Raw genomic sequence first — 23037 nt, 5'->3', positions numbered from 1 at the left:
GGGGGTTGCAAGTGGGATGAAAAGGTGGTGCATGTCAGTACTGTCAGTGTCATTTCCTGCCATGACCTCAAACTATCAGCAATGGTGAGTAAATTTGCGCCCCCTGCTGCAAGCGTCTGATCAGTAGGCTATATAACCATGTTATTACAATATAATACTTTTCTGACGCCTCCACCAAATTGTTATCAAAATGTATAATTTAAATTAAATACATCGAGGACGATGTGCTTAACACATAACTATCCGACCTAGTACTTCAACAAAACGAAGTGACACTTTTCAGAGTTATATGTCTTAACGTCGTCATAGGGGTGCAAGTTTAAACCAATAGAAGCTCAGGGATAGAAACGGGCCTCCTCCTTACAAATTGAGGCTGAACTAAACTCACATTGAGGCAGAACTAAACTCTTGCGTCAGCCAATCACTCTAGACGGGTTGTAGGAAATATATTCACCGGGTTATTTCCCCAAAGAGTAGACAGTCTGTACTCGAAGAACGAACTACTTCAACAACCCAAGAAAACTTTGGGGCATGGTGAATCTGAAGTTTTGAGCTCATGACAGAAGTTATACTAGGGGACTAAACACGATGAACTGAGGACAAGTTGGAAACAAATAATTACGCTGAAAATAAAGAAGAACAAAGAAGATACTATTGTTTATGACATATTATATCTTTATCCTCTTAAAAATGAGACACCTCGTCTGAGTAAAAAAAAAATACCCGCGGAAGTTACCCAAACTATAGTCTTGACATTTCAAGATTGCCAGCAATAATATCGACAAGCCATACTGCGACAATGGATTCAGGCAGCAAGGTAGGCACATTGTATGACTGAAGCTAACGACTAGTTGGCAGTATTCGTAGAAACCAATATACAAAACTGTGTATGTGTCTGTGTCTCAGAGAGAGAGATAGAGCGAGGGGGTAGCTAGCTAGCTTCCCAGTAATATTGAAAACTGGTTAGGTTAGCTTGAGACTCTCAAGCTGCCTAGCTGTGTTAATGTCAATGGGTTCAGAATACTAAGTCTTTTTTTCAAGAAGTTACACTAGCTAGCCCATCATGTGATTGTTTTATTCAATTGAAACGTAAAACGTGTGTGCTGTGCTGCTCACCATCATCTTTGGACGCAGTCGGATATGCGGCTGCTGGGGAAATGCAGCACGCGCGATAGCATTAAGTCAGGTCGTGGGGTAGGCCTACTACGTTCATGGCCGCTAATTGGCTATTCGTAATCCCCCTTCATACATTACAAACTACCTGCGTCCTGGCCAATTGTAAACCCTATCCCCTCTGTTGGCATCATGACTGTATCTGGTGTAGTAATCAATTTATAGTAGCGAATTAAAATTAGCTCAATGAAGAGCATGATGGTATTACTCACAGGAAGGCAGCACATTAAAGTCTAGATTGAAATGATCTGTTTTATCACAGCATATGAGGTCTTCACTTCATTTTTGCTCATTTTCACTTTGCATTTGATGTAACATTTGCTTATTGTTGTTTTACAATAGTAAAAGGAAGAGAGTGAGACGTGACTCATCTGGTCTCTGATATGGCTGACTTACCACTGACTGCTGATGCTGTGTGGTTAGCTACCCTCCTGACAACTTTAAAGTCTCTTCTCCCAGCCCTTGCTTAGAGTTTACTTCTGATTGACATGGTAAACATGTTTATTGTTATTTGTCTGTAACCCCTTTTTATAGTTAGGCATAGGCGTTTCATTTCCTGGCGCTCAGCTGGAACACAATTAAAACGAGCCCTTTCCAGCCATTCCCATTAGGCCATTGTTTTGCTTTTGTCAGACAGCTTGAGCTTTTATTTATTTTTATTTCACCATTATTTAACCAGGTAGGCAAGTTGAGAAAAGTTCTCATTTACAATTGCGACCTGGCCAAGATAAAGCAAAGCAGTTCGACACATACAACAACACAGAGTTACACATGGAGTAAAACAAACATACAGTCAATAATACAGTAGAAAAATAAGTCTATATACAATGTGAGCAAATGAGGTGAGATAAGGGAGGTAAAGGCAAAAAAGGCCATAGTGGCAAAGTAAATACAATATAGCAAGTAAAACACTGGAATGGTAGATTTGTAGTGGAAGAAAGTGCAAAGTAGAAATATAAATAATGGGGTGCAAAGGAGCAAAATAAATAAATACAGTAGGGGAAGAAGTAGTTGTATGGGCTAAATTCTAGATGGGCTATGTAAAGGTGCAGTGATCTGTTAGCTGCTCTGACAGCTGGTGCTTAAAGCTAGTGAGGGAGATAAGTGTTTCCAGTTTCAGAGATTTTTGTAGTTCGTTCCAGTCATTGGCAGCAGAGAACTGGAAGGAGAGACGGCCAAAGGAGGAATTGGCTTTGGGGGTGACCAGAGAGATATACCTGCTGGAGCGCGTGCTACAGGTGGGTGCTGCTATGGTGACCAGTAAGCGGAGATAAGGGGGGACTTCACCTAGCAGGGTCTAGTAGATGACCTGGAGCCAGTGGGTTTGGCGACGAGTATGAAGCGAGGGCCAGCCAACGAGAGCGTACAGGTCGCAGTGGTGGGTAGTATATGGGGCTTTGGTGACAAAACAGATGGCACTGTGATAGACTGCATCCAGTTTATTGAGTAGGGTATTGGAGGCTATTTTGTAAATGACATCGCCGAAGTCGAGGATCGGTAGGATGGTCAGTTTTACGAGGGTATGTTTGGCAGCATGAGTGAAGGATGCTTTGTTGCGAAATAGGAAGCCAATTCTAGATTTAACTTTGGATTGGAGATTTTTGATGTGAGTCTGGAAGGAGAGTTTACAGTCTAACCAGACACCTAGGTATTTGTAGTTGTCCACATATTCTAAATCAGAACCGTCCAGAGTAGTGGTGCTCGACGGGCGGGCAGGTGCAGGCAGCGATCGGTTGAAGAGCATGCATTTAGTTTTACTTGTATTTAAGAGCAGTTGGAGGCCACGGAAGGAGAGTTGTATGGCATTGAAGCTCGTCTGGAGGGTTGTTAACAGTGTCCAAAGAAGGGCCAGTAGTATACAGAATGGTGTTGTCTGAGTAGAGGTGGATCAGGGACTCACCAGCAGCAAGAGCGACATCATTGATGTATACATAGAAGAGAGTTGGCCCAAGAATTGAACCCTGTGGCACCCCCATAGAGACTACCAGAGGCCCGGACAACAGGCCATCTGATTTGACACATTGAACTCTATCAGAGAAGTAGTTGGTGAACCAGGCGAGGCAATCATTTGAGAAACCAAGGCTATTGAGTCTGCCGATGAGTATGTGGTGATTGACAGAGTCGAAAGCCTTGGCCAGGTCAATGAATACGGCAGCACAGTATTGTTTCTAATTGATGGCGGTTACGATATCGTTTAGGACCTTGAGCGTGGCTGAGGTGCACCCATGACCAGCTCTGAAACCAGATTGCATAGCGGAGAAGGTGAGCGTGCGTCCAGGCTAACACCGCACTGAGCATGTCTACTGGTTTATAATCAGCATCTCGTGGTTGGGCATCGCATTCTGGCTTGTGCTTATGATCCCTGAGTGTGTGCAGCACAGCTGGACAGGGAGGGGGCAGTCAGCATGTGGGTAGAACCAGGGGTTGGTGACACAGGGTGTGGCGGAAATCTGGCTATATGTCAAAAGGCAAAATGCCAATGAGCTGGCCCCAGCCATGGTTCAGTCCTGTGTGCATAACATTGTAATAAGCATTTGTCAATGATATTCTGGTTCATACTGTATGTCTGCAAGGTAAAGCAGACTACATTTTGGCTCTAGGATAAATGTGCTCATTGCCAGTCTAGAGCTTTCCAAGGAAATCACTGGATTGCATTTTACATATGGCTGTCACGTTCATGGAATTTTGGATGACTGTAATTGGCCTTTCGTCCACTCCTGACTGCATGTGCTGCCATAAAAAAATATTTGAATAAAAGAACAGGCAACCTCATTTAAAACAATGAATGCATAATGAGTGGACTGGTGGCCATGGTGAGTGTAACCATGGTAGCAAACCAGGAAGTAAAAGCAAAAAGTAAACGCTAGGTCGAAAATATACTGGTTAAGACAATGTTGTCACAAATCTGGGACCAGCGCCGTTGCTAACTAGCATAGCTGGTCCCATTGTTGCAAAGAGTTATTGGATATTAGAATCCCATTGTCTTCACCTTTCTCATCTTCAACCTAGAGTCAAAGCAGGAAGTGTACCCATCAATATGTGCTGTGATTTGTTGATTCAACTCAACTGACATTACAAAAAATACATTCCATTGCATCAGTTAACATCATGTGAATTTGCATACTACATACCATGGAAATTATTGCAACACAATACCAGGCATCCATTGTGAGTGTACCCAGGAGTTTACCAGTCAAATTGCCAGGGTAAGAGTTTCCAAGCCCATTCTTTTCACCGATTGCTACAACACCTTGCTTGTTTTACTAAGGGGCAACAACATTTTATCACATCGGTAAGAGTCCATATTATCGCAGAAACAGACTCAACCGCACGAATGCCCGGCCGTCCTGTCTTCAGTCAGTTTTTTTTAAACAGTTATTTTATTTTCATGACAGTCTTCATCCATAACCATCAGCTACACAGTAATTATGCCAGCCCTAATTTGACTTTTTAGTCTCATCCAGAGTGACTTACAGTAGTGCGTGCGTACATTTTCATACTGGTCCCCTGTGGGCATTGAACCCACAACACTGCTGTTGCAAGCTCCATGGGCTACCATCTGAACCACACGGGACCATTGCTGAGACATTGCCCTCTTAGCCTCACTTTGATACACCTGTTCAGATAGACACCTCCCCTGCCTGACTGCTCACCCCGTGGGTGTTTAACTTCTCCCAACCTCTCTCCAAAACAAAATACTATCTAACCTCTTTGTTCCTATTATAGACCTGATAACAAGCATTTCCCTTCGACACAAAGCCTTCCAATTTATGGGCAGTTTGGGCACAAGTTGTGAGTCCCTTTAAAGCTCGACTGAACATTATGCTTTGTTTTAGTTCAGCTGAAGCCTCTTTTTTTCTTGGGTAAGAAACAAGGTAATTGGGGCAAGCGTACGGTTGACCTGGTCTGTGGTGAGTGGAATAACTCTAAGAAGCAATTCGATTTTTAACTGAGCGGACAGTTCTGGCTTTTGATTAAACCCAAAGCCGGCATTCAGTTCCTTCCCTCTAAAGACTTAATTCCACTCAATCCACTGGCTTCCTCCACTCACTTTATTTCCCTCTGCATGACTGCCCTGTCAGTATGTCCTTTCAATATAAGTGTCAGTGTGTTCTAATGAGGCCTAAATACTTTTTATATAAAAGGTGGGATTAAGAGATCTGTGAATGCTGTAAATGAAACAGGCACAAACGTAGGGCCTAATTCATTTCCTCAAAAAAGTGGAAGGCATTGTGCACACTGTACTGACCTCTGCTAATCGCTATTCATGTGAAGGAGAGTTTGGTTAAATCTGTAAAGCTGTAGTGTACTGTACAGGCTCATTCGCTTGTTCTCCTTAGAGCTGTACTGTATCTGAGATTGTGTCAGGTTTGAACAAACACTTGCACCAGATATCAGTGGGAAATTAGATGGATCAGAAATACACATATATGGAAACGTTTTGTTTGTATCTGACAGTCTTTACTTTATTACATTTCGTTTGACAGGTACAGTGCATATTAATTCATCCACATTACTGTAAATGTGCCAGTTTTTGCCATCCCCCTAATTTTCAACTTTATGCCTACCACCCAGTCGATCCATTTGTTTTAGACCATGTTATGGACCATAGACTTGTTCCTGTGAACTCTTCACTCAGTGAATGACTAAGGGAGGCAGTCAGGATACACAGGAGGGGCTCTGTGCTGTCCTGTGCTGTGTGTCAGGTTGGGAGGAGGATGAGGGAGTGATATTAGGTTCCCCTGTGAAACCCGAGGCTGTCAAGGAGGTGACGTTTGCAGGGACGTGAGGCTGGTGGCATAGCCATCACTGAGAGCCAGAGACGAGGTGACGATGTGGGGAACTGGGAGCTGTGGCACAGCCAGCCATGGCTTCTGCTTTCTGAACAGAACTAGGCCTACTGTAAACCTCAGATGTTTAGATTACAGAAGGCCCTTAACCTTACAGCACCTGAGGGTGATTCACATTATATCTGTATGTACTGTTGTCACTCACTGTCACTGTAGCATGGCCTTGCTAATCAATATGATACAGTGTTTCCCAGCAGTAGTTTTAGCAGAGGCTGAGGTGTTTGAAGAGGGGGACCAGAGAAAGGTTATACAATACACCGGAACTGGATGAGTATTATACTATAGGTGTCACTTACAGGGAAGATGTGGCTGTAAACATTTCACAGCAGGAAGTAATTATGTTTCACCAGACATCCTCCCAAAACCAGTGAGGTCAGTTTTAAGGCTTTGGTCACCTGACAAAGTGCTGATATGATGTGAAAAAGGGTTCTGTCTTACATTGTACCTACTTGGAATTGACTCTCACAATTCCACATACCTCTGTTATACAACTCTGGCCCATCCCTGTTCACCATCGTCATTCGTCAGCGCAGTATACCATGTTTCCTTGTTGGACTGCTTGTTGATCACATAAAGTAGATTGTAATTGACCTAACGACCTCAAATATAACCCATGGACTGTGTTGAGTAAACTGTTGCTCAAGGGACAGGCCTTATGATCACTTTAGATGTTTGCTCAAGCCCAGACTATCTCATACATCAATGTAAAGAGATTTTACTGTTGATGCATTTAGCTAGATGAGGCAGGTCTGAAACATAAAAATTCATTATAATCATGTATTTGGAGAGAGATTGTTGTTGTTTTTTTGTTCCACTTTACATCCGAATATTACATTTTTATTGATCCGAGGTAGATGTGAATAAAATGATAGGCTACATTTGAGACATTTATCTTATTGTGTTAGTACTAATTTAAATAGTGAGCAATAATCCCTTTTGCGCTAACTAGGCCTAAAGCAACCGTCACCAATACTACAGCCCACTCACTGTGACTGGGCTAAAATTCACAGACTCACTCCTGAGAAGGAGGAGATTGATTTGCATGGAAGTTTATCTTTGGGAGGAATGTAAACATGGCTGGTGGTAGCAGCTGTTTTATAACAATGGTGTTTGTTTAAAGGGCCAGTGTAGTCTTTAAGGCTGTGATAACCATCTCAGAGCTGGAGGGTGTGACTTCATCGTTTCCAAGGTGAATGATACGTGACCATCCCCTTTCAGAAAGAATACACTGGAATGTTTTCTGATAAAAAACCAGAAACACAAGATCTACCCTGATGGTGTGTGTTTACATCCTGTGCTAGGGCTGGTTATAACAACCCAGTCATGGAGTTGTTGAACCCCTGTGAGTCATTGCTTTTGTGGAACTTTATTGGTTAAGCTGCTACTTTTTCAGACTTACACTTACCCCACCTCACTTTCAGACCTGCCCTTGTTTAGGTCTCTATTACTGAGCTATACTAAGCTTGCTGTGTAGTGAGTGTTTCCAAACACAGCCCACTTTGTAGCTCCCACCCTCTTCAAGAATCTCAGAATTAACAAAAATGGAATGCCATCCCTTTTGTTTAGAATAGCCTTGAGCACTTGTTCTCAACAGATATTTTAGGGGAGGTAGGCCTAGTTCATTAGTGCCCTTTAAAGCAGCATTTTATTTTTATTAAAGAGGATCCTTAAATAAATAACATTTCCCTGTCAGATAATCCCATGTCATATAGTCCTGTGTAACTCAGTTGGTACAATAGAGCATAGCGCTTGCAGTGTTGTGGGTTTGATTCCCACGAGGTACCAGTATGAAAATGTATGCTCACTATTTTATTTAACCTGGCAAGTCAGTTAAGAACAAATTCTTATTTTACAATGACGGTCTACCCCGGCCAAACCCTCCCCTAACCCAATTGTGCGCCGCCTTATGGGACTCCCAATCACGGCCGGTTGTGATACAGCCCGGGATCAAACCAGGGTCTGTAATGACACTTCTAGCACTGAGATGCAGTGCCTTAGACCGCTGCGCCACTCGGGAGCCTAAGTTGCTCTGCATAAGAGCGTCTGCTGAAGGACTAAAATGTAGATAGCCTAGTTTATCCCATGAATAGGAAACACATATAGGCTATCATGCAAGTTTATGCAGTTGAGTTTTTTTTGTGACAATGTTACATAGCCTACTGTATATTTTCCCTTGCAGAAATACATTTTGGGATGGTTCACTTTCCCACACATTTTACAGACATTTAGGACCTTGTCATAACTACACTGGCTTTAAGTTTAGAATCAGTCACAACATGAGTAAGAAAAAGGATCTGAGCTTCCATAGCAACTGGTGTAAAGCATTAAGGCTAAATCTTATGTCAGAACAGCCATGTCACTATCAAAACATCACCACAGATACAGACAACTCCTAAACAGGAAAACTCCCATTACCAGTAGCCCACATACCTCTTCTCCACACGATTGTAACCAACAAAAAAACTAAATCCCAATATGCCTACAATACTGACAATACGCCACAGACACACTGCATAATGGCTCGCCTAATAGGACTGTGTGTGTGTTAACTTGATGGCAAGAGGAAAATATCTGCCTTCCTTGGGGCTCCACTGGGATTATGCCAATCAAACAATTTTAGAAATAACAGGAACACAGACAATGACTGAGGGTAGATCACCCCTCCCCTGAGAGGGCTGGGTGTGGACACGTGGTCCTAATGCACAAATATTTAGGCCTACAATCTGAGGTGGACGGTTTTAGGATGAATTCCTCGTCCTCTGTGCTTGGCCTGAGGCTAGGTTACCTTCTTGCAAGTTATGTCATTATCACACACATTTGGGGCATTACAACCACCTATTATACAATGTAGGACACTAGCCCGTTCTACAGAAACTGCAGCTCAAGTTAGGCAAGTTTTTTTTACATTTCGGAGGAGGAAAAAAATTATTTAGGAACTAAAGCATTACCAGGCCCAAATTCCTTAGATTGGTGTGCAGTTAATCAACAACACAGGAAGTCCATACAAATGACATGAGTCATGACGGGACAATCAATATGTTTTGTATGCCGTCTTCAGGGTGTTGATAGTGATTACTTGTCAAACTAGTTGAACAAGATAAAGTTAATCGATATTGTACAACTAAATTGATTAACCTTTACAGTACAGTGTGCCAAGGAGGTTCTCACCAAAATATGCCTTAAGGCCTATCTAGCCTAGGCCTAGGCTATATGGAATGGCAACAACAGGATAGCTTAGCCAACAGATTTGTAATCATAAGACAATAAGTCTATCAACTCCAAGTACCTCCAATCTGCTCTTTTCATGCTCTGATACAGTACAGAGATTTGGAGAGAGGGGATTTCTAACAGACTTTCTCTCCTGTCTCTATGCAGCAAGTGACCTTCCAGTTGATGCTGACGGTGGGAACAGCAGTGATTGGCTCGCTGCAGTTTGGTTACAACACGGGTGTCATCAACGCCCCTCAGAAGGTGAGTCCACGGGAACGAGATTGGGTGGGGAGGTGGGGCTGATGTGTCTGATCGGAATTGGATGGGGAAGGCTTGTCTATATTTATTCAAGTGACACCGTGTTCGAATCCTCCCCAACACCTTTTCCCAGACGAGACTGCCCCTGTGTCTGCTTGGCCAGTCAAGATGTTCCCTGCAACACGTGAAAAGAACGGGGCTAATAATAGCTCAAGTATCTCGTCCAAGGCAATCTCCATTAAAGGGCCTCTGTGATGTGTAAAGGACTGTTTTCATTCCCCGATGGGGCTCAGATTGTAGGTGAGGAGACAGCCAGGAGAGTGCTACTCACTCCGCTAAAGGGAACATCATTTAGGAGCTCTCAGTGAGACGTGTCTCCAAAAATTAAATTAAGTTATTTTCCATTTACTTAAACAAAATGTGTTTCTTTGACCCTACTCCTTCACGTTTCTCGAGAAAGTGGATCCCTTGAACAGTTTTGTACTGTAGCTGCTAAATCTACAGAATAGTTTCGTTTACTGAAAGCTCACAATATCCAGAGGATATTAGGTCTTGTGGGTCATAAAAATCTTTCAGTTTCAAATAAAATAAAATTTGATTAGTCACATGCATCGAATACAACAGTTGTAGACCTTACAGTGAAATGCTTACTTACGAGCCCCTAACCGACAGTGCAGTTTCAAAAAATACGGATAAGAATAAGAGATAAAAGTAACAAGTAATTAAAGATCAGCAGTAAAAAATAACAATATATACAGGTGGAGGCTGGTACAGAGTCAATGTGCGGGGGCACCGGTTAGTTGAGGTACTATGTACATGTAGAGTTAATTAAAGTGACTATGCATAGATGACAACAAAGAGTGGCAGTGGTGTGGGGGGGGGGGGGTCAATGCAAATAGTCTGGGTAGCCATTTGACTAGATGTTCAGGAGTCTTATGGCTTGGGGAAGAAGCTGTTTAGAAGCCTCTTGGACCTAGACTTGGCGCTCCGGTACCGCTTGCCATGTGGTAGCAAAGAGAACAGTCTATGACTAGGGTGTCTGGAGTCTTTGCCAATTTTTAGGGCCTTCCTCTGACACCGCCTGGTATAGAGGTCCTGGATGGCAGGAGGCTTGGCCTTAGTGATGTACTGGGCCGTTCACACTACCCTCTGTAGTGCCTTGCCGTCAGAGGCCGAGCAGCTGCCATACCAGGCAGTGATGCAACCAGTCAGGATGCTCTCGATGGTACAGCTGTAGAACGTTTTGAGGATTTGAGGACCCATGCCAAATATTTTCAGTCTCCTGAGGGAGATTAGGTTTTGTCGTGCCCGCTTCATGACTGTCATGGTGTGCTTGGACCATGTTAGTTTGTTGGTGGTGTGGACACCAAGGAACTTGAAGCTCTCAACCTGCTCCACTGCAGTCCCGTCGGTGAGAATGGGGGCATGCTCGTTCCTTTTTTTCCTGTAGTCCACAATCATCTCCTTAGTCTTGATCACGCTGAGGGAGAGGTTGTTGTCCTGGCACCACACGGCCAGGTCTCTGACCTCCTCCCTATAGGCTGTCTCGTTGTTATCGGTGATCAGGCCTACCACTGTTGTGTCATCGGCAAATTTAATGATGGTGTTGGAGTCGTGCCTGGCCGTGCAGTCATGAGTGAAAAGGAAGTACAGGAGGGAGCTGAGCATGCACCCCTGAGGGGCCCCTGTGTTGAGGATTAGCGTTGCGGATGTGTTGTTACCTACCCTTACCACCTGGGGGCGGCCCGTCAGGAAGTCCAGGATCTAGTTGCAAAGGGAGGTGTTTAGTCCCAGGGTCCTTAGCTTATTGATGAGCTTTGAGGGCACAATGGTGTTGAACGCTGAGCTGTAGTCAATGAATAGCATTCTCACATAGGTGTTCCTTTTGTCCAGGTGGGAAAGGGCAGTGTGGAGTGCAAAGAAATTATATCATCTGTGGATCTGTTTGGGCAGTATGAAAATTGGAGTGGGTCTAGGGTTTCTGGGATGATGGTGTTGATGTGAGCCATGACCAGCCTTTCAAAGCACTTCATGGCTACAGACGTGAGTGCTACGGGTCAGTAGTCATTTAGGCAGGTTACCTTAGTGTTCTTGGGCAAAGGCACTATGGTGGTCTGCTTAAAACATGTTGGTATTAGACTCGGACAGGGAGAGGTTGAAAATGTCAGTGAAGACACTTGCCAGTTGGTCAGCGCATGCTCGCAGTACACGTCCTGGTAATCCATCTGTGGCCTTCTGAATGTTGACCTGTCTAAAGATCTTAAATCGGCTGCGGAGATCGTGATTACACAGTCTTCCCGTACAGCTGGTGCTCTCATGCATGTTTCAGTGTTATTTGTTATTTAGGTGAAAGGGCTAATCCACACAGTATTGGTCTTTGTCTGAACAAGCCTTGTGGCGGCTCGGCTCATAGTTCCAGGTGCATTGTTGCCTGAATACATGGGACACCTGCCCTCTCCATTACTTTTGATATATGAGGGGCTACAGTCCCAGCTGTCTCCTGTCCTGATGTTCCTTTCTCAGGAGACCACTTATTGCTCCATCACACACACTCATTTGTCTTTCAGTACCTACCTGTCATACCTACCAAGCGCTTCAATTGATGTTTGGGAGCCAGCACTGTTTTGTGAATAGAATAGTAGGCTACAGATGTAGGATCTTAATTTGAGCCAGTTTACTACAGCAGAAAAATAATCCTACAGTAACAGGAAATGTGAATTATTATGTGGATTATAATGGACATTTTTGTAGGAATTTATATATTTTTGGTTTGGGCAAATCAAGTCTGAAATTTCAAGGTGACAAAGACAAACTTTAGAAGCCTTTTTAAAACTCAAATACACTACAAGTGTGCAATTCCTGATGTTCAGGAAAATTCTCAGCAACAAAAGAGTGATCAAATTAAGATCATACATCTGTACACAATAGGGTAGAAAATAATACTTTGATACCTGTTTATTACTGACCGGTAGACATTCTGATTGGTTAAACCCCCCAGCGGTGCATAATTAAAATGTGATTGTAGGACCAGATGATCTAGTTGTAAGTATAAGCCTAGCTGAGGTGTAGAGGTGGGGTGCCCCTCCTGTAAGAGTGGTCAAGGGGGGCAGTGGTGAGAAGGAGGTGGATATGTAGAGGTTTGTTGTCATTCAGACACTGGGCCAGTGTAAACCTGCCCTCCCTCCCCCCCAGTCTCAGCTGAGGTCCCAGTTACGTATGTACACACACATAAGCACACTGACACATGCTCAGTAATACCACACAATGCCACAGCTGTTTAGAAGCAACATACAGAGTGCAGGGAAGTGTTCACAGAAAAAGTAGTATTGCTGAACATAGAGACACATCCAGAACATTTCACTGTACCGTTTACACCCTGTATCCTGTGCACATGACCAATAAACTTTCATTTGATTTGAGATCCATGATAAATGTGATAACAGCATGACTAATTACTGAGTGTATAAAACATTAGGAACGCCTTCCTAATATTGAGTTTGCCCTCAGAACAGCCTCAATTCGTCTGGGCATGGACTCTACAAGGTGTCAAAAGCGTTGACGCCAATGCTTCCCACAGTTGTGTCAAGTTGGCTGGATGTCCTTTGGGTGGTGGACCATTCTTGGTACACATGGGAAACTGTTGAGCGTGAACAACCCAGCAGCGTTGCAGTTCTTGACACACTACTACCATACCCTGTTCAAAGGCACTTAAATATTTTGTCTTGCCCATTTACCCTCTGAATGGCACACATACACAATCCATGTTTCAAGTGTATTAAGGCTTAAAAATCCTTCTTTAACCTGCCTCCTCCTCTTCATCTAGACCAGTGGTCGCCAACCGGTCGATCGCAATTTAATAACTTTTAAAACCATGACCACAGAGAGACTGTCAACGAATACGGCAAAGAGATGCTGTTTTTATGAGTGAGTTCATGTTTAAGTTTATATTCAGCACTGTCACAGTTTTTTTATTTCACCTTTATTTAACCAGGTAGGCCAGTTGAGAACAAGTTCTCATTTACAACTGCGACCTGGCCAAGGTAAAGCAAAGCAGTGCGACACAAACAACACAGAGTTACACATGGGATAAACAAACGTACAGTCTAAAAATCTATATACAGTGTGTGCAAATGTAGTAAGATTAGGGAGGTAAGGCAATAAATAGGCCATAGTGGTGAAATAATTACAATTGACCATTAACACTGGAGTGATAGATGTGCAGATGATGATGTACGAGTAGAGATACTGGGGTGCAAAGGAGCAACAACAACAAAAAACAATATGGGGATGAGGTAGTTGGGTGGGCTATTTATAGATGGGCTGTGTACAGGTGCAATGATCTGTAAGCTGCTCTGACAACTGATGTCACTATTCTACACTATTACAAAGCGCACTTCTCCGTACTTCCGCTCGGGATGCAGCTGCAATGAATGAGTGGCCAAGTATCGATAGCCCTGCGTTTTAATATTATTAGCAGCTCGTCATGTCGATTTTAATATTAAGGAATATTTAACTTTCTCTGGTCATAGGAACAACATGGATTTGTGCATGAGGCAGATGCGGTGCGACTCGAGTTTCGCGATCAGTTTCAACAGAGCAAAGGAATGAGAGAGCAGGGACCGTGAGAGGCGGTTGGGAAAAATAGTTTTGAACGGTCATCCAACTCAGGATTCCAAATCAGTCGGAAACTCAGGCATTTTTCTAGAGCTCTGACTTTTCGACCTGAAGATCCCTGACGTCATGATTTGACCTCGTTGACCATCAGATGCAGGTACCATCAGTCCAGTAAAATAAAAAAGCTCATTATTTCAATTCATGCTCCACAGTGCCTCACAAGTGCTAAACCAACTGATCTATTTTGTTATCAAAGCTCGAGTTTTGAAATATAATATGGTCTGATTAACAATATTAGCAGGCCAATGATATAGCCCATATGCTGTGATAATGTGTTAGGCCTACTGCCCAAACCTCATTCCTACAAAACTGTTTGTGTGAGGTTAATGTAAAAAAAGAAATCTGAGCAGTAGATCTCAGCTTGCTTTTTGACTGCGAAAGTGATCTTGACTCAGAAAACGTTGGTGACCACTGATCTAGACTGACTGAATAAGGGATCATAGCTTTCACTTGGATTCACCTGTTCAGTCTATGTCATGGAAAGAGCAGGTGTTCCTAATGTTCCTAATGTTTTGTACACTCTGTTTATATGGAGACCCTTAATAACCCCCAGCCCAAATCTCTGTCTCTCTCTCTCCGGTGTGATGCAGCCCTTTCGCTCTAAAGAATGTAGCACTGATTAGATTTGGTGTCTCTCAAGTGCCCTGGTCTGCTTCTCCACCCTGCCTGCCGGCTCCAAATTGGGCCCCTTGTAGCACAGACAGACGGACCTGAATGCCTCCGCATTGCCAGGCCAGGAGTCCACAGAGACAGTAATGCTTTAATCAGTACAGGGTCACCGGTCATGAATGGACACTTTTTTTAATTGTGGCCAGGTGCATGCTAGGTCTTGAGTCAGACACAAGCCTATTCAGAGAAATCAAGAATATGAAATGAAGGGTAGACTTGCCATTCTCTATCTGTAAGAATATTTATTTTATGGAACTATATTGACAGTGTTGGGCTATACCATATCTTCAACAGCATACCCAGCTTACCTCTCCTGACCTATAAAATACATTAACAGTTCTATATCAACCACTCAGCATTATATAAGTATTGGTAAAGGGTATATTGTATAATCTATCAGCAAAGCACATGACAGGAGCCAGCAGTGATATTTGGGAGAGGAGGACAGGAGGGGGCAGGGCTCAGTGCCGAGTACTAGAAGTGCTAGATAGAGGTAGAGGGAGTCCTAGACATATGACAGTTGTCAGTGTGCCACGGCAGAGACATGGGGGGAGAGGACGTTCCTCCCAGCCTGTACCACTTAACTTCCATTACAAGCTGATCAGACATATGTATGTTTATCAACACTGAGTCACTGTGGGAGAAGGGGCTGAAACCCGACACCTCACTCTCCCACAAATGTCCTTGTTGCTGGAAAACCTGAAATGCAATCCTCTACCTCCATCTACTGGCCATACATCAAAACAGCAGCCACCTGGCCAATGGCAATGAGGACAAGGAAACACCTTTTTTTACTGTCTCTTACATTACTGTATGGTACATTTGACTGTGATTTCTGTCTCTGGCAGTGTTGTGAGCTGGTGTTGTTTTCTCTCCTGCTCTGCTAGGTTATTGAGAGGTTCCTCAACGAAACATGGTTCGACCGGTACCAGGAGCCCATCGCCAAGACCTCCCTCACCACCCTGTGGTCCATCTCCGTCGCCATCTTCTCTGTCGGCGGCATCTTCGGCTCCTTCTCCGTGGGCCTGTTCGTCAACCGCTTTGGCAGGTAAATACAACACTTCACAATGTTTATTTACAACTGTGTTATGTGAGATGATAGTACATGTGTGATATGTAAATGTCTGTATGTAAGTGGACTGTAATTGACATGACTATTTCTGTGGTGTCTACAGGAGGAACTCCATGCTCATGGCCAACGTGCTGGCCTTTGTCTCCGCTGCTCTCATGGGCTTCTCTAAGATGGGTGGCTCGTGGGAGATGCTGATCATCGGGCGCTTCGTGGTGGGCCTCTACTCTGGCCTCTCCACTGGCTTTGTGCCGATGTACGTGGGTGAGGTGGCCCCCACTGCCCTCCGAGGAGCCCTGGGCACCCTCCACCAGCTAGGCATCGTCACAGGCATCCTGATGGCTCAGGTCAGTGCCAATGGGCACAGGGATCTCGTATGGAGAATAATGGATGATTTGTATGCTTTTCCAAAGGACTCTCTTTGAGAGCTGTGCTACATGATAATCTGATGGTGGTCTAACTATGTGTTGTGGTTCAGGTGTTTGGCATGGAGGCCTTAATGGGGAACGCATCTCTGTGGCCCTTCCTGCTGGGCTTCACTTTCATCCCAGCCCTAATGCAGTGTGCACTGCTGCCCTTCTGCCCCGAGAGCCCCCGCTTCCTCCTCATCAACCGTAACGAGGAGAACAAGGCCAAGACTGGTGTGTAGAGTACATTTATACACAAACACACATTCATACACTTAATGTCATCAATTCAGCCAATGTCAGTTCTGTCAGTTTGAATGAGTTGAAAATTATCTAAAAGGGCCATGTTTCAATAAATGTGTTTAATTTAAATTCATCCCTCGAATTGCCTGAATTGATCTGGTATGGAGTGACCCAGCCCTAGCAGACTGTAATGTAACCTCCATTCTCGCTCTGTCTCTGTCAGTCCTGAAGAAACTGCGTGGGACCACAGACGTGGGTGCAGACATGCAGGAGATGAAGGAGGAGGCCAGGCAGATGATGAGGGAAAAGAAGGTGACCATCCTTGAGCTGTTCCGTTCGCCACTCTACCGCCAACCCATCTTCATCGCTATCATGCTTCAGCTCTCCCAGCAGCTGTCTGGCATCAACGCTGTGAGTCACCTCTCATACACACTTCTCACCCCAAACACATACAGCAGGGTGCCCCTGATTTGGTCGTTTTATTTAGCCCCCCAAGTTTTTTTATTTGTTATTGTTCAACATAGAAGACTATAATAACACCAGGAAATTAGCTCCAAGTTTGTTCCCAAGTATTCCCACGCATAATAGAGAGACACGTGATCATTTACAACTGGTTTAAAGTGATGTTGTTTTTGTCAAATATTATATCTGTTTGGGCTTCTTGCAGTCAATTTGTAGTCTACAAATTATTTTTAATTTTGTTCCAGCCCACCGACCATCTGCTCAAGAAAAAATGGCCCTCGGCTGAATCTAGTTGATGATCCCTGACATACAGTATACTACCTATTTTGCAACTCTAAACTGTGCTGTTGGTGTCCTACAGGTTTTCTACTACTCTACCCGTATCTTTGAGAAGGCCGGAGTTGCTCAGCCTGTTTATGCTACAATTGGTGCCGGTGTGGTCAACACAGCCTTCACTGTGGTGTCGGTGAGTAACTGTGGCAGATGTGTATGTGTCATTTATGGTGCACATGATGTACCACATTAGTGGTTGGACAGTGTAACTCAACCCTTTCTCCTCTCAGTTGTTTGTGGTGGAGCGCGCCGGACGCAGGTCTCTCCACTTGCTGGGGCTGATGGGAATGGCAGGCGCTGCCGTTCTGATGACCATCGCTCTGGCTCTGCTGGTACGTAGACTAACTACAGCACACTTCACATAAGGCTAGCAGCTCTCATAAGGAATGAATGAGGAAAAACACTTGGTTTATTGATACACGTCCTGTAAGTATAATATGTTGAATGAATACCAGTAGTTTAACCCCCTGCTGTCTGTTTGTCCTCCATCAGGAACAGCTGCCGTGGATGTCCTACGTGAGCATCGTGGCCATCTTTGCCTTTGTGGCATTCTTTGAGATTGGCCCGGGTCCCATCCCCTGGTTCATCGTGGCTGAGCTGTTCTCCCAAGGACCCCGTCCCTCGGCCTTCGCTGTGGCTGGCTTCTCTAACTGGACCGCCAACTTCATAGTGGGCATGGCCTTCCAGTATGTAGAGGTAAGCACTGAGCACAGCCTTGTTAGTCACTGATGCTTATCATGGTAGATGTTGTCGACATACTCATCTCGATTAGGGTTGCAAAGCTACCGGTATTTTACGAAAGTTACTGGAATCTTCATTAATTTTGGTAATTAACAGAAAATTGATGGCAATCTATTGTAAATTTTGTAATTTATACTTTAATAACTTTAAAAAAATAATCATATATATATATAGTATGAATTTGTTATATCTGTGTCCATATTGTCCATGAGTTTCTAATACATAGACCCTATGGTTCAAGAGAACATAACCTAATTAATGAAAAAAGCATCTAATCAACAATGGCATTATTTTCCATTAACTCTGCAACTCTTCCAAACATTGACTCTGTTCACAGCTGCCACCAGTTTGATGCCAAAACACTGACAACGAATAAATGTTGACATACTAAAATAAATAGAAGTGTGTTAAGAATTAATAAAGGATATTTGCTGAAACCCTCATATTAAACATCAATGGTATTCACTAAGTTGAAGATAATTTAGGATAATGTTTTACAGATTTGTCATTCTAATGTTTATTTTAAAATCATCTTATTTAATTATTTCATATATATTACATGTGATAAGGTCGCACCAAGGACCAGAGATAATTACAGACACCTGTAAAAATCTAAAACTGGTAAACTTAGAAAGTTTCCAGTAATATACCCACCCTTTGCAACCCTAATCTTGATATACTGTATGTGAACTGTTAGTTTGAAGACGTGTTTGTTTGGAGCCCACTGCTTAATGAACATGATCTTCAATGTTCTCTCTCCTTCTTTTCTCCGTCTCGCCCTACAGGAGTTGTGTGGCCCTTATGTCTTTGTCATCTTCACCATACTGCTGATCAGCTTCTTCATCTTCACCTACTTCAAGGTGCCTGAGACCAAGGGCCGTACATTTGACGAGATCTCGGCCGGGTTCCGCCAGTTGGCTGTCACTGGGGGAGAGAAGCACTCGCCGGAGGAGCTCAACAGCCTGGGGGCTGACTCTCAGCTCTGAGCACCTGTCCCTCCCCTCTCCTCTCGTCCCACACCCCCTGCTGAGGCCTGGCTATGAACCCTCCTTCACCACCCCAACCCGAGGGGACCAGAGTAGCCCACTCACTGACTGTGTGCAAACTGACTACTAAACTGACACACTGGCTGCCATCACATTTCAGGTATGTTCACCAAACAGAACAGATGCCCCTCACCTCCTGCCCGATCCTCTGTCTCAAAGTCTCAAGCGCTCCTTCTCTTCTCATCACAACAAAAAGTTGGGGGCAGGAACCTGGGTGTAAGGGGGTGGGTTGGCATGGTAGATAGAAGGAAAAGGTGGTCTTTTCGATTGACTTCAAATTTTATATCAGAAAACAGTAAAATCCTGTGTTACTTTTACTTTATTTTTCTTCCTTTGTCTGTTATCTTTCTCATTTTGTCGGTTTCTGCCTTTTATGCAGGTCTCAATTATTTTCATTGAAGGCCCTCAAGGCATTGCATGCCATGTAAATATGTTTTTACCAACTCACTTTTAATCTCTCACCGGATAGGCTTTTAATTATTTTTTACAAATGTATTTCTTAAGGAAAAATAAATAAAATCATAAAGATAATTTTGTATGTTTATGTCTTAGTTTAAAGACACAGTTACAAATAAGCCAGCTGTTATAAGTTACTGTATGCATACATTTTATATTTAATTCCCAAGCAATACCCATGAGCATGAATTTTACACTATGAAATCATGGGACTATTTCAGACATTTCTACTCTGACACTAGTGTTGTTAGTTGGAACCTTGAATATGACAGTAGATTTGATCATTGGAATCACTCATCTTCTTTTTTGTATAGCAAACTATACTCAGCCCATTTCACTGCAGACTAATATAGATGTAAAATATACCCACCTCTAAAACGTAACTAAAGTCCCTCACAACTTTGAGTTTAAACGCCTGGTCCAAAATCATACAAAGAATACACTCCCAGTAGAGCCTTCTAGCAGTTCACAAGACTGTAAGTTGTTCTTTGATCTTGTGCCTTTGACAGAAAAGGAGGCTTCTTTTCAAACAGTAACCAAATGTAATGTGGCTTCCAGCCTTACTGAGGTCTGCTTCATCCTGAAAGTGCTTTTAGACCCTTCGGGGTCAAACTCCCAACTAATGCTCCATGTTCCTTGAAAAGTGGTGACTTTCTTTTTGGGTGCTTTTCATTATTGTAACTCCACAATGCCTTTGGCATAGTTCAGCACTGTAGGGGCTGCTTCCTTGTTCAACTTAGTTTTGTGACGCATAGCTGACAATCCCGTATAGTCAGCTGATATAGCCAACAGCATCTCTTGATGTAAGCGGTTCCTGTCTTTGACTGCTGTGCCACTATAAGAAGTTTTCCATTCTCTAATAAAACGTTTTTGAGAAAAGTTTTCTTTTTAGCAGCACTTTACCATCCACAATATTGGTTGTTTTGTTACTGAAAATCTTCCATAATAGTAGTTGGAGCTTGTCTCAAAATGTTTTACAAAATATGGAACCTTGTGTTACTGATAAAAGACTGAAGAGCTACTGTTGGATTACTTGATATCATTGTTTTTGTTTAACTAGTACATCTCTACATTCACAGATCTATGTTATTTGAGGTCATAAGGTTGGCAGAATATGTTTTACAATCAAATATAAGCTAATCTGGCCATTTCAAAGTGAATACGTTTTTAAAGTGGTCTAAATAGTTTTAGTAATGGACCTTGACCCGAACAGAACTTCACAAGCAATATCCATTGTAGTCAATCCATGCTGAGTTTGTGTGTTCAAATCCATGCAAATATATAGTTTGTGTCTTTGAAATTATATGGGACTTTTTGTCTTCTCCACCAACAATGTGTCGGTTAGACACCGCAAACTCATTGACTGTAAGTCGCCCTAAGTCATCAAATGGCAGGATCAATGTAGGCACAAGACTTAGCCGTCCTTTAGATTTGCCTGATTGAACTCCAACCTTGTGATGGAGAGCAAAAGATGCACTTACGGACTGAAATCAAATGCAGTATACTTTGTGTGTATAGTTTGACAATTATATTTGGGCATTTTATAAACACATTTATTAACACAGGATATATGCATAAAACAGTTGTAGAAATCCATCACTGCACAGAATAATTTTCTAAAATGGCCACAATACTTATAATGTAAATACAACAAATAGTAAAGCACCCAAATGTATAAAATATGTTATGTTAGTTACATACTTATAGAGGAATATGACTAGTTTCGGTAGTTGTGCATCTACACACCTGCCTTTATTTTGTCTGATTTCCTGTCTGAAGAAATATTGTATGAGATAACTATTAACACAATCTTACTTCAGCTTTGTACATGAACCATTGAATGATATATACTATTTATTAGATGCCTAATTTATTAGTGTTGTTTTTATTTTCTACACATTTTAGTAAACAGTATGCATTTCATTTTTGTAAAAGCTCATGTTTATATGTTGGGTGAAAATGAACCTCTAGCAGAATGATCTTCTGTAAAACAGTGTGCCATGGTGTCAATGTCCTGACGGTTTTCTTTTCTTTTGTAAGATGTGTGGTTGGATGTTTGACTCAATAAAACAAGCATACAGGAAAACGTCAATCAGCTGGGTTCTTTATTTTCACAACAATTGATTTCAGATTGTAATCAATGACTGCAGATGCTCTAAACACTTTCTACTTTTTGAATAATTGATTTGCGTGGCTGGGCTGATGAGACAGTGGTTTGCGCAGTCAGATGGAACAGAGTAAATAGGCATTTCATCTAACCACCATAGATTTAGCCGGTGGTAAGTTGTGGAATAGACTCTGGCTGGAATGCAGTTTTAACCAATCAGAATCCAAAATTAGACCCACCCCTTGTATAATATTTTTATAAGCTTTGTAGGAGAGGATACCTTACTGATTTATGAATGCCACCATGCTGTTGCCAGGGAAACAAAAATGTATCTTTCTATTAAATTGTAGACGTGTGTGTGTGTGTGTGTGTGTGTGTGTGTAGGTGTGTGTGTAGGTGTGTACTTGTGTGTGTGCGTACGCATGTGTGTGAGCGTGAATGTGCATCAGTGAGTGTGTATGTCTGGGTAATTGGTCAGATGATGTGGTTCTCCCTGCGTCAAAGGAAACGTTGAAGATCACAAGGTCAGAGACAGTCTGATCCCAGGACAACTGAACCCAAACTCTCTCCCCCCAAGACCAGCCCTCTCCCCGGGCTGCCCCCCCTTCCTGTCTCTCTCTCTCTCTCTCTCTCTCTCTCTCTCTCTCTCTCGCTCGCTCTCATGGAGACCACACAAGACAGTATACTCTGAATGACCCCTATCTAACCGATGAATACACTGACCATACGATTGGGACTATATGGCCATGGAGTCTCATACTCTTTCATGGTTTATTCATAATGTTGGATTTGAAACGTTCAGTGCACCTTTTTATCTGATACAGTGCTTTGCAAAAGTATTCATCACCCTTGGCGTTTCTCCTATTTTGTTGCATTACAACCTGTCATTTAAATGTATTTTTATTTGGATTTCATGTAATGGACATACAAAAAATAGTCCATATTGGTGAAGTGAAATGAAAACAATTACTTGTTTCAAAAACTCAAAAAAATATAAAACAGAAAAATGATGCGTGCATATGTATTCACCCCCTTTGCTATGAAGCCCCTAAATAAGATCTGGTGCAACCAATTACCATCTGAAGTAACATAATTAGTTAAATAAAATTCACCTGTGTGCAATCTAAGTGTCACATGATCTGTCACATGATCTCAGTATATATATATATATACAGTTGAGGTCGGAAGTTTACATTCACTTAGGTTGGAGTCATTAAAACTCATTTTTCAACCACTACAAATTTCTTGTTAACAAACTAGAGTTTTGGCAAGTCGGTTAGGACATCTACTGTGAGCATGAAACAAGTAATTTCTCCAACAATTGTTTATAATTCACTGT

General features: G+C 42.7%; 2 protein-coding genes across 3 annotated transcripts in view; one reads left to right on the top strand and one right to left on the bottom strand.

The window, feature by feature from the left end:
- LOC106565865 (polyhomeotic-like protein 2) overlaps positions 1 to 1135 on the bottom strand; it is a 104827-nt gene extending 103692 nt beyond the window's left edge. The window contains exon 1 of one of the 2 annotated variants that reach the window (XM_045691757.1): positions 1117 to 1135. The gene's annotated coding sequence lies outside the window, so the exon portion shown is untranslated. The remainder of the gene's footprint in view (positions 1 to 1116) is intronic. The other variant, XM_014133481.2, reaches the window with a different exon arrangement.
- On the top strand, positions 397 to 21683 carry LOC106565867 (solute carrier family 2, facilitated glucose transporter member 1). Its single transcript, XM_014133485.2, has 10 exons — positions 397 to 817; positions 9399 to 9494; positions 15722 to 15882; positions 16010 to 16250; positions 16382 to 16544; positions 16777 to 16964; positions 17377 to 17481; positions 17579 to 17680; positions 17841 to 18044; positions 18875 to 21683. Exons 1-10 carry the CDS (start codon positions 800 to 802, stop codon positions 19073 to 19075), a joined length of 1479 nt encoding a protein of 492 aa, XP_013988960.1. The 5' UTR covers positions 397 to 799; the 3' UTR covers positions 19076 to 21683.
- The last annotated feature ends 1354 nt before the right edge of the window (positions 21684 to 23037 follow it).

This window comes from Salmo salar, chromosome ssa12 (assembly GCF_905237065.1).
Source record: "Salmo salar chromosome ssa12, Ssal_v3.1, whole genome shotgun sequence".
NCBI lineage: Eukaryota > Metazoa > Chordata > Actinopteri > Salmoniformes > Salmonidae > Salmo > Salmo salar.
This window is presented reverse-complemented; position numbering and strand designations above follow the sequence as displayed.

Bases quoted from the DNA above. Each gene is read 5' to 3' on its own strand.
- LOC106565867 (XM_014133485.2), top strand. The intron at 9,495-15,721 runs GTGAGTCCACGG...CTGCTCTGCTAG, and splicing joins TCATCAACGCCCCTCAGAAG to GTTATTGAGAGGTTCCTCAA. The intron at 16,251-16,381 runs GTCAGTGCCAAT...GTTGTGGTTCAG, and splicing joins CAGGCATCCTGATGGCTCAG to GTGTTTGGCATGGAGGCCTT.